General features: G+C 39.8%; 1 protein-coding gene and 1 pseudogene across 1 annotated transcript in view; both read left to right on the top strand.

Moving 5' to 3' along the window:
• Window positions 1–5,787, top strand: part of Arid4a (AT rich interactive domain 4A (RBP1-like)) — a 71,877-nt gene extending 66,090 nt beyond the window's left edge. Inside the window, exon 22 of the mRNA XM_013013959.1 lies at window positions 5,394–5,787. Within this exon, the coding sequence (XP_012869413.1) occupies window positions 5,394–5,515 (122 nt within the window). The 3' untranslated portion in view covers window positions 5,516–5,787. The remainder of the gene's footprint in view (window positions 1–5,393) is intronic.
• A 5,352-nt stretch (window positions 5,788–11,139) lies between these two features.
• LOC105984914 overlaps window positions 11,140–14,811 on the top strand; it is a 21,302-nt pseudogene continuing 17,630 nt past the window's right edge.

The following is a 14,811-nucleotide window of genomic DNA, read 5'->3' as shown; positions in this document are numbered from 1 at the left end:
TTTTTGCTTATGTGGTGCTGAGGAATCGAACCCAGGGCCTCGAGCATGCAAGGCAAGCGCTCTACCACTGAGCCACCTTCCCAGCCCAATGCTAATATTTTTTTAAGAAGATTATTTGGAGTGCAGGAGGTACTGAGGACCATGGACCAAGTAGTAGACTACTTCTAGTGAGCACAAACCCTTGGGTTCAAACTCCAGTATCATTGAAACAGAAAATGATTACCTTGTTGGGAGCAAAATTTATTTCCTTAGCAACTATAGCATAATTTAATGGGGCTTAATATTAATGAGCATGTACCATGTGCCAGGTACTCTGCTAGGTAGTGGATACAGAAATGCATTCGACAGTAGACTTTGACCTCAAGTGTCTTTATACCTATTAGTGGAGCCCTGAATGATGTTAATCCATCTAGGATTTAATGCAAGGAGAGCTATAGAGGAAACATGGAGAAGTAGTGCCTAAGGTAGCCCTTAAAAATGTGTATGATTGCTGGGCATTGGTGGCTCATACCTGTAATCCTGGCTACTCAGGAGGTTGAGATCTGAGGATCATGGTTCAAAGCCAGCCCAGGCAGGAAAGTCTATGAAATTCTTATCCCTAATTAACCAGAAGTGGAACTGTGGTCCAAAGTGTTAGAATGCTAGCCTTGAGCAAAAAAGATTAGGGACAGCTCAGGCCCTGAATTCAAGTTAAATTTTAGTTAAATATTCACTGTATCCCTAAACTCCACTAAAATAACAATAATAGAAGTTAAAATACTATGCCCCTAACTCAAATTAAAACAAGGACAAATCATTATACGCCAGTGTAATAATAGATAAAATTAGTGTCAAAGCTGACATCAATTGCTAAAAAGAATGAGGGGAAAAAAGATTTTATATGTTGCTTATGACAAAAACAAGTTGATACTACTATTTTGGAGAGCAACACTATACCCACAAAAACAGAAAATATGTAATTAGCACAGTAATTACATTTCTCAGTTTATCCTTCAGGCCTAGAGAAATTCTTGTACCTGTGACCAAGAATTATACAAAAGTATTCTTTAAAGCACTATATTGAAATAGACGAAAATGGAAAATAACCTGTTTTTATAAATAAGGGATAGATGAATAAATGGCGCTTTAGTTGTTAAATAAATTAAAACCCTCTACCAACAAAGAAAAGAAAATGAGGCAGCTGACCATAACAAACACTAAATGTCCACAGCATTTCTTTTGGAAGTTGAGCAGCTGGTAGACTGTTGTAACTGTAGTAGTATGAGGTAATGATAAGTGGTAGAGTGCTAGCCTTGAGCAAAAAAGATCAGAGACAGCCCAGGCCCTGGGTCAAAGTCTTGCTTGTACTTGCAGTAGAAAAAAAAATAAGAGAAAAACAAATTGGTACTATATGATTCAAGAAAAACTCAGAAAATAGGAGATGGGGGCCAAAATGTGAGGATTGCAGTTCAAAGCCAGTATAGAGTCCATCAGACTCTCTCCTCCAATTAACCAGCAAAAAGCTAGAAGTGGAGCTGGAGAGCTCAAGTGGTAGAGTGCTATCCTTGAGCAAAAAAAAGCTGAGAGATAGTACCCAGGTCTTGACCCTGGGGTCAAGCCCCAGGACTGGCACAAATAAAAATAGATTGGTTGAAAAAAAATAGAAGGATAAAGTGACCCTCTCTTCTTTCCTTAAAAAACAAGGTTATGTCTTTCTCTAACCTTTACGGAAAATTAACTGAACTGAACATAGGTAGAATCAGTGGGTTACAGGCCTAGGGAGACAAACCATAGCAAAGGTAAAAATTAAATGTTAAACCGAAACAATAGGTTGAGCAAGTTGGGGTAAATGGTGTAAGACTCTCCTGTGGCTCTTCCAACTCAAGATCTAATCTTAACTTTCTGAAAGCTGCAGCCAAGTTTCCGCTTACTCCTAGGACGGGGAGAATTCTTTTGCTTAAAGCTAGCACTGTACCACTTGAGCTATCGCACCACTTCCTGCTTTTCCTGAGTAGCTTATTGAAAACAAGAGTCTTAGGGACTTTCCTGTCTGGGCTGGCTTCCAACCATTATCCTCAGATCTCATCAGCCTCCTGAGTAGTTGGATTACAGGTGTGAGCTATTGGTACCAACAAAAACCCATTTGGTTTTTGTTTTGTTTTGTTTTTTGGTGATAGGGCTTGAACTCATGGATTGGGCGCTGTTCCTGAGTTCTTGGATTCAAGTCTAGCACTCTACCACTTTGAGCCACAGCTCTACTTCCAGTTTTTGAGTTGTTAATTAGAGATTAAGAGTCTCACGGACCTTGCTGCCCAGACCTTGCTGCCCGGCTGGCTTTGAACCACAATCCTCAGATCTTACCCTCCTGAGTAGCTAGGATTACATGCATGAGCTACCAGCACCTAGTAAAAACATGGTTTTTTGTTGATAGTGGTGCTTGAACTTGGGTCTGAATGCTGTCTCTTAGCTTTTTCACTCAAGGCTGGCATTCTACCACTTGAACTACAGCTCTACTTCTGGCTTTTCTTGTGGTTAATTGGAAAGGAGTCTCACCAACTTCTGTCCAAGCAGACTTCAAACAGTGATCCTTGCTCAGATTGCATCCTCCTGAGTAGCTAGGATTATGGGAGTGAGCCACTGGTGCCCTGCTCATTTATTCTTTTATTTTTGAGACACCTTTTAGTAGCACTTTCTTGCCTGTTCTGTTATAATCCCCGAGCTGTTGATTTCCAGGCCTGCCATGCAATGGTTATCCTATTTTCCTACATGACCCATATCCTTCACATGGGGAGTGTACAAATGAAAATTCTGTTTCTTGAAAGCTGCCACCATGTTTATGAGTACTCACTCTAAAAATCGTATGGTCCAAAAGTTGTATTGCCTAGCAAGATCTTTGTTTTTGTTTTTATCGGTTGTGGGGCTTGAAGTCTGGGCCTGAGCGCTGTCCCTCAGCTCTTCAGCTCAAGGTTTGAACTCTACCATTTGAGCTACGGTGCCACTTCCCCTTGCAAGATCTATACATTCACTGTCTCCTATAGTCTTTAACTAATAGGATTTCTTCAGCTTTATACCTTTTGCTACTTTAAAAGCTCCTGCTATCATATTTTAAGAGAATATCATCTGACTTTCTAAAAGTACCATATTTTTGTGCTATTAAAAACATGTTAGCTGGGTGCTGGTGGCTCATACCTGTAATCCTAGCTACTCAGGAGGCTGAGAACTGAGGATTGCTGTTGAGGATTGCTGTTCAAAGCCAGCCTGAGCAGGAAAGACTGTGAGACTATCGTCAATAAACCACCAGAAAACCGGAAGTGGCTGAAATGCTGAGGGACAGCGCCCAGGCCCAGAGTTCAAGCCCCATGACTGACAAAAACAAAAAAACAAAAAAAACAGCCTGGGAAGAAAAGTACATGAGACTCTTATCTCCAATTAACCACCACAAAACAGCATAAGAGAAAGGAAGAAAGAAAAAAAAAAAAAAGATAAATTTGTTGGGAGAAGTTTTGTTTCTTGCCAGAGGCTTAGGGGATGTCCTGTGTCATATGGGGACTTAAACCATTCTACTCCAAATCCAGCAGTTTCTGGAAATAATGGGACAAATGGGAAGAGATCAAACTTTCTATGATTGATCCTCTTTTATCAAAACTGTAACAGTGTGATGAAGTGGCTCACCTCTGTTACCCTAACTGCCCAGGAGGCTGAGGTCTAGAGGATCTCAATTTGAACCGGCCAAGGCACACAAATCTGAGAGACTCAGCTCCAATTCACCACCAAAATACTGGAAGTGGAGATGTGGCTCCAGTGGTAGAGCACCAGCTTTGGACAGGAAATAACTAGGCAAAAGAGTGAGGCCCTGCGTTCAAGCCCTAGTACTGGCATATGGCACACATACACATCAAACAACAACAAAAACCCATGCAAAAAGAGAAACACACACACAAAGCAGTAAAATCTATAAAATTTCTTCAGAGAACCTACTCTTTTGGGATCAGTTTCCTAAATGTTGTGTTTATTTGAGCTTATTAACCAAGACCAAGAAGAGATAGTGATATAAATTTCAACAACAAAGTTTTGTTTTTTTATTTTTTTTGCGTGTGTGTGTCGGTCATGTGGCTTGAACTCTGGGCTTGTGTGCTGTCCCTGTGCTCTTCAGCTCAAGGTGAGCCCTCTACCACTTGAGCCACAGCATCACTTCTGGTTTTCTAGTGGTTTATTGGAGATAAGAAGCTCACAGACTTTTCTAGCCTGGCTGGCTTTGTGCTGGCTTTGTACCTTGATCCTCAGATCTCAGCCTCCTCAGTAGCTAGGATTATAGGCGTGAGCCATTGGCGCCTGGCTTAACAAAGTTTTATTACAGCTCATTTCCTTCTTTTCTTTTCTTTTTTTTGGGGGCGGGGGACAGGGGAGGGGAGTCAGTTGTGGGGCATGAACTCAGGGCCTAGCTGCTGTCTCTGAGCTTTTTTGCTCAAAGCTAGCACTTTACCACTTTGAGCCATAGTACCATTTCCTGTTTTCCTGAAAGTTAAGAGACAGGAGTCTCACAGACTTTCCTGCCTGGGCTGGTTTTGAACCACATCATCAGATTTCAGCCTCCTGTGTAGCTAGAATTACAGGCATGAGCTACTGACCCCTGGCTTCTTGTTTTCTTATAGTAAGTTATTATATTCATACAGTGATTTCTGAGGTATGTTTTGAGTTTGTTGTAATTATTCATGTAGCATGGCAGTCACACACAGATATACTTAAATAAATAATAATTAAGGCTTTAAAGTTAGTAGAATTAAGCAGATTGGTAGGAGACGAGAGCTTTGCAAGGAAAGAGAAGGTAAAAGAAAAATAGTGGCAAATCAACAAATGCACACTGTGTGAGCCTTCATCCATGTTGTCTTTCTTGAGAATTATGTTAATGCCACTTGATGATTTTTTTCCCCCTAATCACATCCCTATACTTCCATCCCAATCTCATGATTCTGATCTGATAGAAACTAGAAATTCTCTGGCTTAGGTGTCTGTAACTCAGAGATATGACAGAAATTCCCTATTATTAAAACATCTTAGCTTGACCTCTGATTTGGGATAAGCCAAATTTGCTTTCTCTGGAATCTTTCAAGTAGGAGTTTAAGAGTTACATTTTGTGTGGTATCTGTTTCTTCTTCTGTTCACTTATTTATTGTGATGCTTGAGCTAAGCTTCATGCTAAATAAGCATACAGTCTGTCCTGTGATGCCTCTTTTCAATTGATAAGCTGTTTAACTGACCAACCATTGACTCCACTCCATTGAACCACAGTATTTACTGACAACTTGCTATTTCTTTGTGTACCATTTATGAGGCCTGTGAATAATGTTAAGATTCTTATTTGCCTTTGGCCTTTGCTATTGGCCTTTGCGTAATATTTTTTTGAGTCTAACATGGTTGTGTTGATTCCACAGTGTCTCATGCTGGAGCCTCCATGTCATCAGCTTCATCAGACACTGGAATGAGTCCCTCATCATCATCTCCCCCACAAAATGTACTTGCTGTGGAATGTAGGTGATAAACATTTTACCTGCTTTCTCAGCAGTTTGCTGCCATGGACATTAATTCCCAAACCCTGAAATACAACCACAGAAAGCACTCAACTGGTTTGACATTGCTAAGTATATCCTGTATATTTTCCAGGCTGGATTGTATCTCTTCCCTTCTCTCTCTTTTTTTCTTGTTGCAAAAAATAAGCTGATAAATAATTGAAGGTTAGGCAGCCTGCCATATTTGTCATAATTTTTTCTTCTTTATTTTTTCCATTTTTTGTGATATAGAAAAAAAGGGCACTTAGCAAATTTGAATTTGTATAATAAAGCTTTCAGGAGTTATAGGAATCATAGATAAGCAAGTGCACATGATAAAACACCAAAATATTATCTGGCTGAATAGTTACTGCTGCACTTTCACTAAGATGTATTGAGTAGGAGGTTTAAGTTGTGGGGTTTTTTTTTTTTGTTGTTGTTATGTTGTTGATGTTGTATTATTTTTAAAAAATATTTTGTGGAAGCACTTGCTATTTAGAACTGCCAAAGTATATGTTCAGCAGTGTGCCCAGGTTTAAAGGTGTAAATGGGACAAAATAAGTTGTGAAAGGAAGTGTAGTTAACTGAAAACTACAGTTGTAATAAGTCTTCCACTTTTTATAGGACTTTTGAGCACACAATTATGCAAATATTTTAATGTTTATTAATGTTTACAGTGGAATTGTGAAGAAGTTTTCAGTGGACTATCTTATCCCTTGACAAAACTATTTTGTCTTTTTTCTATGTAATTTCAGAGTTTTTATTTTGTTACAAAATACAAAAATGAAATATATAACAACAATGAAGTTATTTAACAAGATTTCTAAAGCTGAAATTTTTGTGTAAAATAAGGTATTATCTTGCAACTTGTTAAATATATTTATTCAGACATTGGATGTTGTATTTTTATGTATTTTTTAAAATATTAATAAAATTGAAAAAAAGAAAATTCTAGGTTACTTCACTCTTTGGATGGCAATAGCTCTCAGCTGTTCCTTTTGCAGGAGGGTGCACTCAGCAGCCTTTCCTGTACTCAAGGAAGTCAGTCTCAGTCCTTCAACAATAGAACTGCAAATGGGCATCTGGATCATTAAAGTATGTCCTTCTTTAGAAACTTTGGCAGTCCTAGTAATTAAACTGTTTGAAGATCAAATTTTTGGTTGCCCTTAAGATACTTTGTCACAGCTTTTGTGTTAGCTATACTGCCGAATAAGTTTATATCTCCCAAAGTTGAGATGCAACACTAAGTAAAGCAACTATGTATGCTATGTCTGTGAATTGTTCCACAGACATACATTTTGTAAATAATTCTTCCAAAATCATGTATTTAGCAGTTTTGCATATACATTATGTAAAAAGGTGATTTTTTAAAAGCAATTTTTAAATTCATGTTTGTACATTGAAAGGATTTTTTAAAACCTCCTTTTCTGTGTTTAATATGCTGTAGAGAAATAACCTAGATGCTCTAGACTGTATATCAGGATCTGATTTACAAGAGCAGAGTTAAAGCTGAACACTAGTGATGGCATAGCATTACTGAAATCATTGTTTCTTAATTTCATTTTACCACATTGTGAACTTGTGATTCAGATTCCTTCCATTTTCTCAGAGAATTAAAAACAAAAAGTACTCTTGTAAAATGACCTTTTCTGTCTTTTCTTTGCAAAGCAGAAGTATTTCAATGTAAAATAAAAATGGAGCTCAGCAGGCAGTATTAATAAAGGCCATGTTTTAAACATAGGCTTTTTATTTTTAATTTTCATTTAAGTGATTGTTTCTTTCCAAATGTCAGTAATGTATAGTTAAAAACAGATTTCATTAACCAAAGCATTTTAGTATATTCTTTTAATCTTTACAATAAAATATTGCTAGTACTTATAAGATGCAAGTCATTCAGATCTAGTTCAGAGTAGGAGACAGTCTTTAATTTATACACTGATTTAATGATTTCCTTTAGTAGCAATTCAATAAGCCTGAAATAATGCACTGACTAGTTTGAGGCACTGTCCCTTCTAATTGATATAAATTTGGTGCTGAAGTACTGGGATGCTGCAGTAGGGAACAAAATTATACACTGATTAAATAGGTTCAGTTTAAATCCTTTTATTCTGGGGTAGAGAAATAAAATTAACTGATTGGTGACTAGGCTTTACACATAAAATATTAGGCATAGCCGGGCGCTGGTGGCTCACGCCTGTAATCCTAGCTACTCTGGAGGCTGAGATTTGAGGATCGCGGTTCAAAGCCAGCCCGGGCAGGAGAGACCATGAGACTCCTATCTCCAATAAACCACCAGAAAACCGGAAGTGGCGCTGTAGCTCAAGTGGTAGAGCGCTTGCCTTGAGCTGGAGAGCTGAGGGACAGCGCCCAGGCCCAGAGTTCAAGCCCCACGACCGACAAAAAAAAAAAATAAATAAATAAAATAAAATATTAGGCATATACTGAGTTTTCCTAAAACTTCAGAGAGTGTTTGTGTTTGTGTGTGTGTGTGTGTGTGTGTGTTGAACTCAGAGCTGGGACTTTTTGCTCTCAATCAGCTTTTTCATTCACAGTTGATGCTCTACCTGTGACCATTTGGCATTTTTAATGGTTAATTGGAGACTGAGTCTTACAGCCTGCTTCAAATTAACTCACAGGCTGCTTCAAATTGATTGCTAGCTTCAAATCTTGATCCTCCCAGTCTCAGCATGGAGATTGCAGCTAGGATTATAGTCATGAGTCACCCACACTATGTTAAACATCAATGCTCTTGATTGAACATGACTAAGATAGTAAGTTCCTAAGAAAGTAAAAGCCTCATAATTAAGCAAACCTACCAAATTGTGAAAACATTTGTATCAGTAACACACAAAGACTATTACCAGAATTATTTCCTCAGTATTCTATTGAACATCTTTTTTTTCTGAACTAATCAAATATTTTATCAGTGGGTAAGTACTCCAACACAGTGGGAAATCTACATGCACAGTGTTCAGGGGAAAAAAAAGATGGGGAGAGATTGGAACAATGGGAATATCTGGAGTGAAAAGCCTGGTCAATAATTTTGTAGAAAGCAATTGGGAAGTAGGTAATGACTTAAAATGGGATAAAATTAAGTCAGTCTGCAGTGTTTCTCTCATATGCGGAAGTTACATCTTGGGCCTTTTGATCTTACCCTGAGTAAATACAGCAAGTTTCCTTCCCTAGCCACTGCTATGGTCTCAGTGCTGCTTCACTTCAGTTGGAAGTAGATGGGGATGATGATCTCACAAGATCTGAATGGTTTGCAGATTCTTCCCAGAATTTGGGAGAAGAGATGAACTTCCATGAACAAAGTCTCTGTAGCTTTGAGCCATTAATCCCAATCTATGCCCTGTCATATGTATTAAGTATCATGGCAATCACCAGATTAATAAATTGTCTTCAATGTATTTACTTATGGAAATGACTCCTTGTATAGACTTAATGTGGTATATACTGAGCAATTTTTAATAAAAGGCAATGTTTATATCATAAACTCAGAGTGGGATTTAACCATGAGGAGGAATTTCACCCTAGACTTGTTCCATGCATTTCTCATTTTTTCACACCATCATGAAGCCACTTCTGGATTCACAGATTTTATCAAGGCAGTTAACCCTTCCAAGTTCTCAGAAGACTTTTACCTTGCCAATTGTGGTTTCTGTTTTAATTGCTCCCATTCTGAGTCTAACTGTAACATGGAGAACTATCAACATTCCTCCTTGGAATGGATACCTCTGCACATCTTTGACATGGCCATGTCTGAAGAGAATACAGTATATACAATGCTATGTATGCTGCGGCCCAGGCCCTTTGTGATATACTTCTTCAGCAAACAGAAGTACAACCAATGGGAAATGAGAAGGAGATAGTGCCTTCCCCTGTACAGGTAATGCCTTCTCTGTTCCAGGGTAAACTATGAGGAAAGTCAGTTTCAGGGGTTTTCCATTGGCTTGAGAAAAGATGCTTAATTGTCTTATTAGGTAACTTTAGAACTGTGTTCAGGTGCTCTTAAAGAAAAGCTGGTGAAAAGGAGGGAAATGTTTCACATTCCCATGAATTCTTTGTGTTATGGATAACCTCAATTTGCTCGCAGTTGTTATTTTTGAAATTGTAAATCAAACTTTCCCCCACCAGTTACTTAAATACTAGCAAAGGATGACCAGTTCTTTAAGTACCTAAGCCCTGTGAACAGAATTACCCACACTTGTCATCAATGATCTTGCTTAATTCTACTTTAGATATTCCAATTTAAGAAACTGAAACTCTGAAGATATTTCTAAAATTAGTAGTTCCAGTAAACTAGACAACTGAGAGTTGTCTCATTTGTGACTATTTAGGAGGAGAGTGTTTCTCATGAGAAGCAGTCTGGTGATTTGTTCCTGAGTGATCAGGATTCAGAAACACTGTATGTTAGTTTTTTTTTTTAGTTCTTTATAGACTTTTATTCTACTTCTTTGGTGTCTGTGTTAATCTTGAAGCAGGGATTAAAGACAAATAGAGGAATTTTGCTTAATTTAGATTTTCCATTTTAACTTTTTTTTTGGTCATGGGACTTGAACACTGGGCCTGGGCGCTGTCCCTCAGCTCTTCAGCTCAAGGCAAGCACTCTACCACTTGAGCCACAGCGCCACTTCTGGTTTTCTAGGATTACAGACGTGAGCCACCAGCGCCCGGCAGTTGCATCCCTTTTGAAGAACCTCCAATTTTACATTCTATTTACTTCAGTAAATAGACTGTAGGGACATGTCTACTGTCCCTTCTATGGCTCCTGAAGTGAGCAGCAGCCACAGTCACCAGACTGTACTACATTGGACCTCACCAAACTGCAGGCCAAACTGCAGAGACGAGGTGAAAACATCATTTTTGGTATTATGCTAAGACCCAGAGCCTGAAGAACAAGACAGAAAAAGATTCCTATTTTCATGGAATATGTGATCAAATAGGGTAGATGTTAAACAACCTATTCTTAACTGCTGGTGTGACAAGCATATTAAGAGTGAACCATGAGGTTATGATACAGAGCTCAGGTGAGTATGAAGTGCCAGCCAAACTAAGCCCCAATGATGAAGGCTAACTCTGGCTAGAGATATGGAAGGGCAGGTGTAGATAATATGGTGTTCTAAGCACATGGGGAGAGAGGAAGGTAGGAATGAGCCAGTTTGAGGACACACCAAAAGTGAGAAGCAGTCCAGAAGGGTTATTCAGGCACTGCTCAATCCTGCACCTGTCCACCCCCACCTCTTCTGTTTATTCCCCCACCACTCCCATCTTTGTGTTCCCAGAGCTGTCTCAAGACCTAGTGCTGCCATAAAGCATTGGCTGACTCACTACTACAAAATATTGCCACCTTTTGCGCTCTGATAGCTTTTTGATCTGTTCTGACAACTTACCTTGGGTTGTGATTGTGCATGTTTGTTGTTACTTTACTGGATGATTAGTTCCATGAGCTCTTTCTAATCAGGTGTTTCCCATAAAGTGCCTGGCCCAGCACCTTAAGAGTGGTCAGAAATGACTTAATTATTGAAAAAACATAACAAAAAGCTATTGTAGTTTCTTTTCTTCTTTTTTTTGGGGGGGAGGGTCCAGTCATGGGGCCTAAACTCTGGGCCTGGGCACTGTCCCTCAGCTCTTCAGCTCAAGGCCAGCACTCTACCACTTGAGCCACAGCGCCACTTCTGCCTTTTTTCTTTTTGCTTATGTGGTGCTGAGGAATCGAACCCAGGGCCTCATGCATGCAAGGCAAGCGCTTTGCCACTGAGCCACCTTCCCAGCCCCTCTTCTTATGTGCAAAGCTATACAGGGTTCTTCTCATAAGATGATAATGTTGAACTACCATTTGGGAAGAGTTAAAGTAGGACTGTTTTAACAGCCTTGACTCAAAATAGTCCTAAGCTGATGAATTATTGTTCCTTTTCTCCTTCGACTGTTCTTCCTTTTTGTGTATGTGGTTACACATTTTCATTCCATTATGGAAGGAGTACAATATATGATAGTGTTTGTCTTTAGTGAAGATTGAATGACTCAGAATGGAATTTGCACTGGTGAAGAATTTCCAACAAATAGCAGTTTAATGATTTTGCAGAATGGAATTTTTTTCTTTTACTTTTTATGGTGGTAGAGGGGAGGAGAGACAGAGTCTTACTGTACAGCCCAGACTGGTCTAATTGTTCTGGTCTTCCTGCTTCTGCCTCTCAAATGCTGAGATTGCAGATATGCACCACTATATATGGCCCTTTTAATTTTTTCTTTACAAAAATTACCTTGTGTTCTTTATTCTTTTTAATGTTTTATTATCTTCAGTTATACAAAGGAGTTATTTTTTACAAAATGTTTTCCATGTTGACAAGCACTAAAATTTTTTTAAATATTCCCATTATGTATCTTTATAAAGAGATAAAATATTGTTTATATATTTATTATAAGTAGTTAATGTAATTATTAAGCTATATTCATTTTGTACTGTGTATCATGCAGAACTTATTTTGGAAAGTTCAATTATGAAAAATTTAACTTCCATGTAAATATAACAAATGATTATTTATACAAATAATTGGATTTATTTTCAAGTCAAGTCAATCTGCCTTCCAAGTTGTTAGCATGAACAAATAAAAATAGAGAAGATCGGGCTGGGAAGATGGCTCAGTGGTAGAGTGTTTGCCATGCATGAGACCCTTGGTTCAATTCCTCAGGACCACATAAACAGAAAAAGCCAGAAGTGGCGCTGTGGCTCAGGTGGTAGAGACCTAGCCTTGAGCTGAAGAGCTGAGGGACAGCGCCCAGGCCCAGAGTTCAGGTCCATGACTAACCAAAAAAAAAAAAATAATAATAGAGAAGACCCTATTAAATTGAAAAGTATTTATTTATTTTTATTTTATTTTTTGGGGGGGTCTCAGTCTCCTAAGTAGCTAGGATTACAGGTATGAGTCACTGGTGCCTGGCTCAGGTGGAAACTTTGAGATGATTATGTCTGCCTTTATGAATGAGTTAATCCATTTGTCGATAAATTGGTTACCCGTAAAGAGAGTCTGTTATAAAAACAAACTTTGTTCTTCTTGTTGTCATTTTTTTTTGTCAGTCATGGGGCTTGAACTCTGGGCTTGGAAGCTGTCCCTGCGCTTTTCAGCTCAAGGTGAGTGCTCTACCACTTGAGCCACAGTGCCACTTCCAGTTTTCTGATGGTTTATTGGAGATAAGACTTTCCTGCACGGGCTGGCTTTGAACTGTGATCCTCAGATCTGAGTAGATCCTCAGATCCTGAGTAGCTAGGATTACAGGCGTGAGCCACCGGGGCCTGGCTCCCGTCTCTATCTCTCTCCCCTCTCTCCTCTCCTCTGTCTCTAGTTTGATCTATCTCTACTCTCTTTCTAGGTAGACTTCTCCCTCCCTCTCTCATGTAGCCTAAGCTGGGCTTAAATTTCTCAATTCTCCTGCCCCAGACTCTTTAGTGGTAAGATTTCAGGTGAGCAAAATGCTGGATTGGAGGTATGGCTCAAGTGATAGAATGCAAGTCATGAGCAAGAAAGCTGAGCACCAGGCCCCAGTGGCTTATGCCTGTAATCCTAGCTACTCAGGAGGTGGACATCTAAGGATAGTGGTTCAAAGCCTGCCAGGGCAGGAAAGTCTGTGAGACTCTTATCTCCAATAAACCACTAGAAAACTGGAAGTCATGCTGTTGCTGAGTTGAAGAGCACAGGGACAGCACCCAGGTGCAGAGTTCAAGCCCCATAACTGACAAAAAGAAAGAAAGAAAAAAAGGAAGGAAGGAAGGAAGGGAAAGGAAGGAAGGGAAAGAAAGGAAGGAAGAAAGAAAGAAAGAAAGAAAGAAAAGCAAGCTAAGAGCACAAGGACTCCCCCCCTTCAACACCCCAGTTCAAGCCCTAGAGCCAGTAGCCACAACAACTACTACTGGCTCACAGTTTCAAAGCCTGACTCCACTGTCACTTGGCCCTGTTGTCTGGGGCCTATAGCACAGTACATCACAGTGGGAAAGTGTGGCAGAGAAGCCTTTTCACTTCAAGGAATGGGCAAGGGTCAGGGTTTCATAATATTTCTTTCAAGGTTAGCCCCCCAATGACCTAACTTCCTAGTACTAGTCCCCACCTGCCAAAAGTTCTACCACCTCTCAAATAGCTCCTTGAGGGCCTTTGCAGGACACTTCCAAACTAGGACTACCTTCAGGAATACAGGGTTGGTTTAATAGTAAAGGAAACTTTATGGAAACTTATGAGTTAATCAAGATTTCAGGATGTAAAATGGATTTTCTACATATTAATATTTACAGTTGATATTTTCAAAATATCATTTTTACAACGGCTCAAAGTTTAGAATGCTGAGAAGTCCAAAAGCAAGGTATTGTGAGAGCCTTGTGAAGCAGTACAAGACTGCTTCAATTCATAGTTGAGAGGGAAAGGGCAGCTGGGATCTATGAAGGAGATAAAACCCTCATTCAGGTGGATCCACTTTCACAGGAACTGATACAGTACTTCAGAAGTAAGAACTTACTCATTTGTGTGAGACTTAACCTGGTACAGAATGGATCTTTCTTAAATACCAAATCACCTCTTAAAGCCTCCACCTCCCAAAGTAATCCATTATACTGGGAATCAAAGTTCAACGTTAGTTTTTGTGTGGACAAACATATCCAAACCAGCTGTTACCTAAAATACATAAATACATAGTCAACACTAAGAAAATCTGGTCTAAAAACTGTGTGTGTGGGGGGGAGGGGAATGATTTGAACAGATACCACACTAAAGGAGTTACTGAGATGGTAAATATGCATATGGAAAAAGTGTCAACATCATATGTCATTTGGGAATTGCAATTAAAACTGTGATGCTATTAACACTCATTAGCATGCAGAAGTCCTTCAGCCGGGCATGGGTGGCTCACACACCTGTAACGATAGCTGAGCTCTGAGGACTGAGGTCGGCCTGGACAGAAAAGTCCTTGAGACTCTCACCTCCAATGAATCATCAGCAAACCGGAAATGGAGCTGCGGCTCGAAGTCGTAGGGCGCTCGCCTAGGGCAGAATGGATCTAGGGACAGCGCCCAGGCCCCGAGTTCAAGTCCCATGACTGACCTAACACTGACAATGCCCACGACAGAGACAAACAGTGTCTCCGGGAAGGGGTTTGGAATCTAGAGTGCGACAGACCTGGGTTCGAAGCCGGCGCTGCAGCTCCACGGCTGTGGGCCGCCCCTCGCGTCCCCGGCTCCCTGAGTCTCCTCAGGGGTGGCGGCAGCGGCTAGGCGTCAACGCGCCACCGGGCGCGCCAGGGA

This window comes from Dipodomys ordii, unplaced genomic scaffold (assembly GCF_000151885.1).
Source record: "Dipodomys ordii isolate 6190 unplaced genomic scaffold, Dord_2.0 Scaffold2, whole genome shotgun sequence".
Classification (NCBI taxonomy): domain Eukaryota; kingdom Metazoa; phylum Chordata; class Mammalia; order Rodentia; family Heteromyidae; genus Dipodomys; species Dipodomys ordii.
Note: the sequence above shows the minus strand (reverse complement) of the source record. Positions and strands in the feature narration are given on the sequence as shown.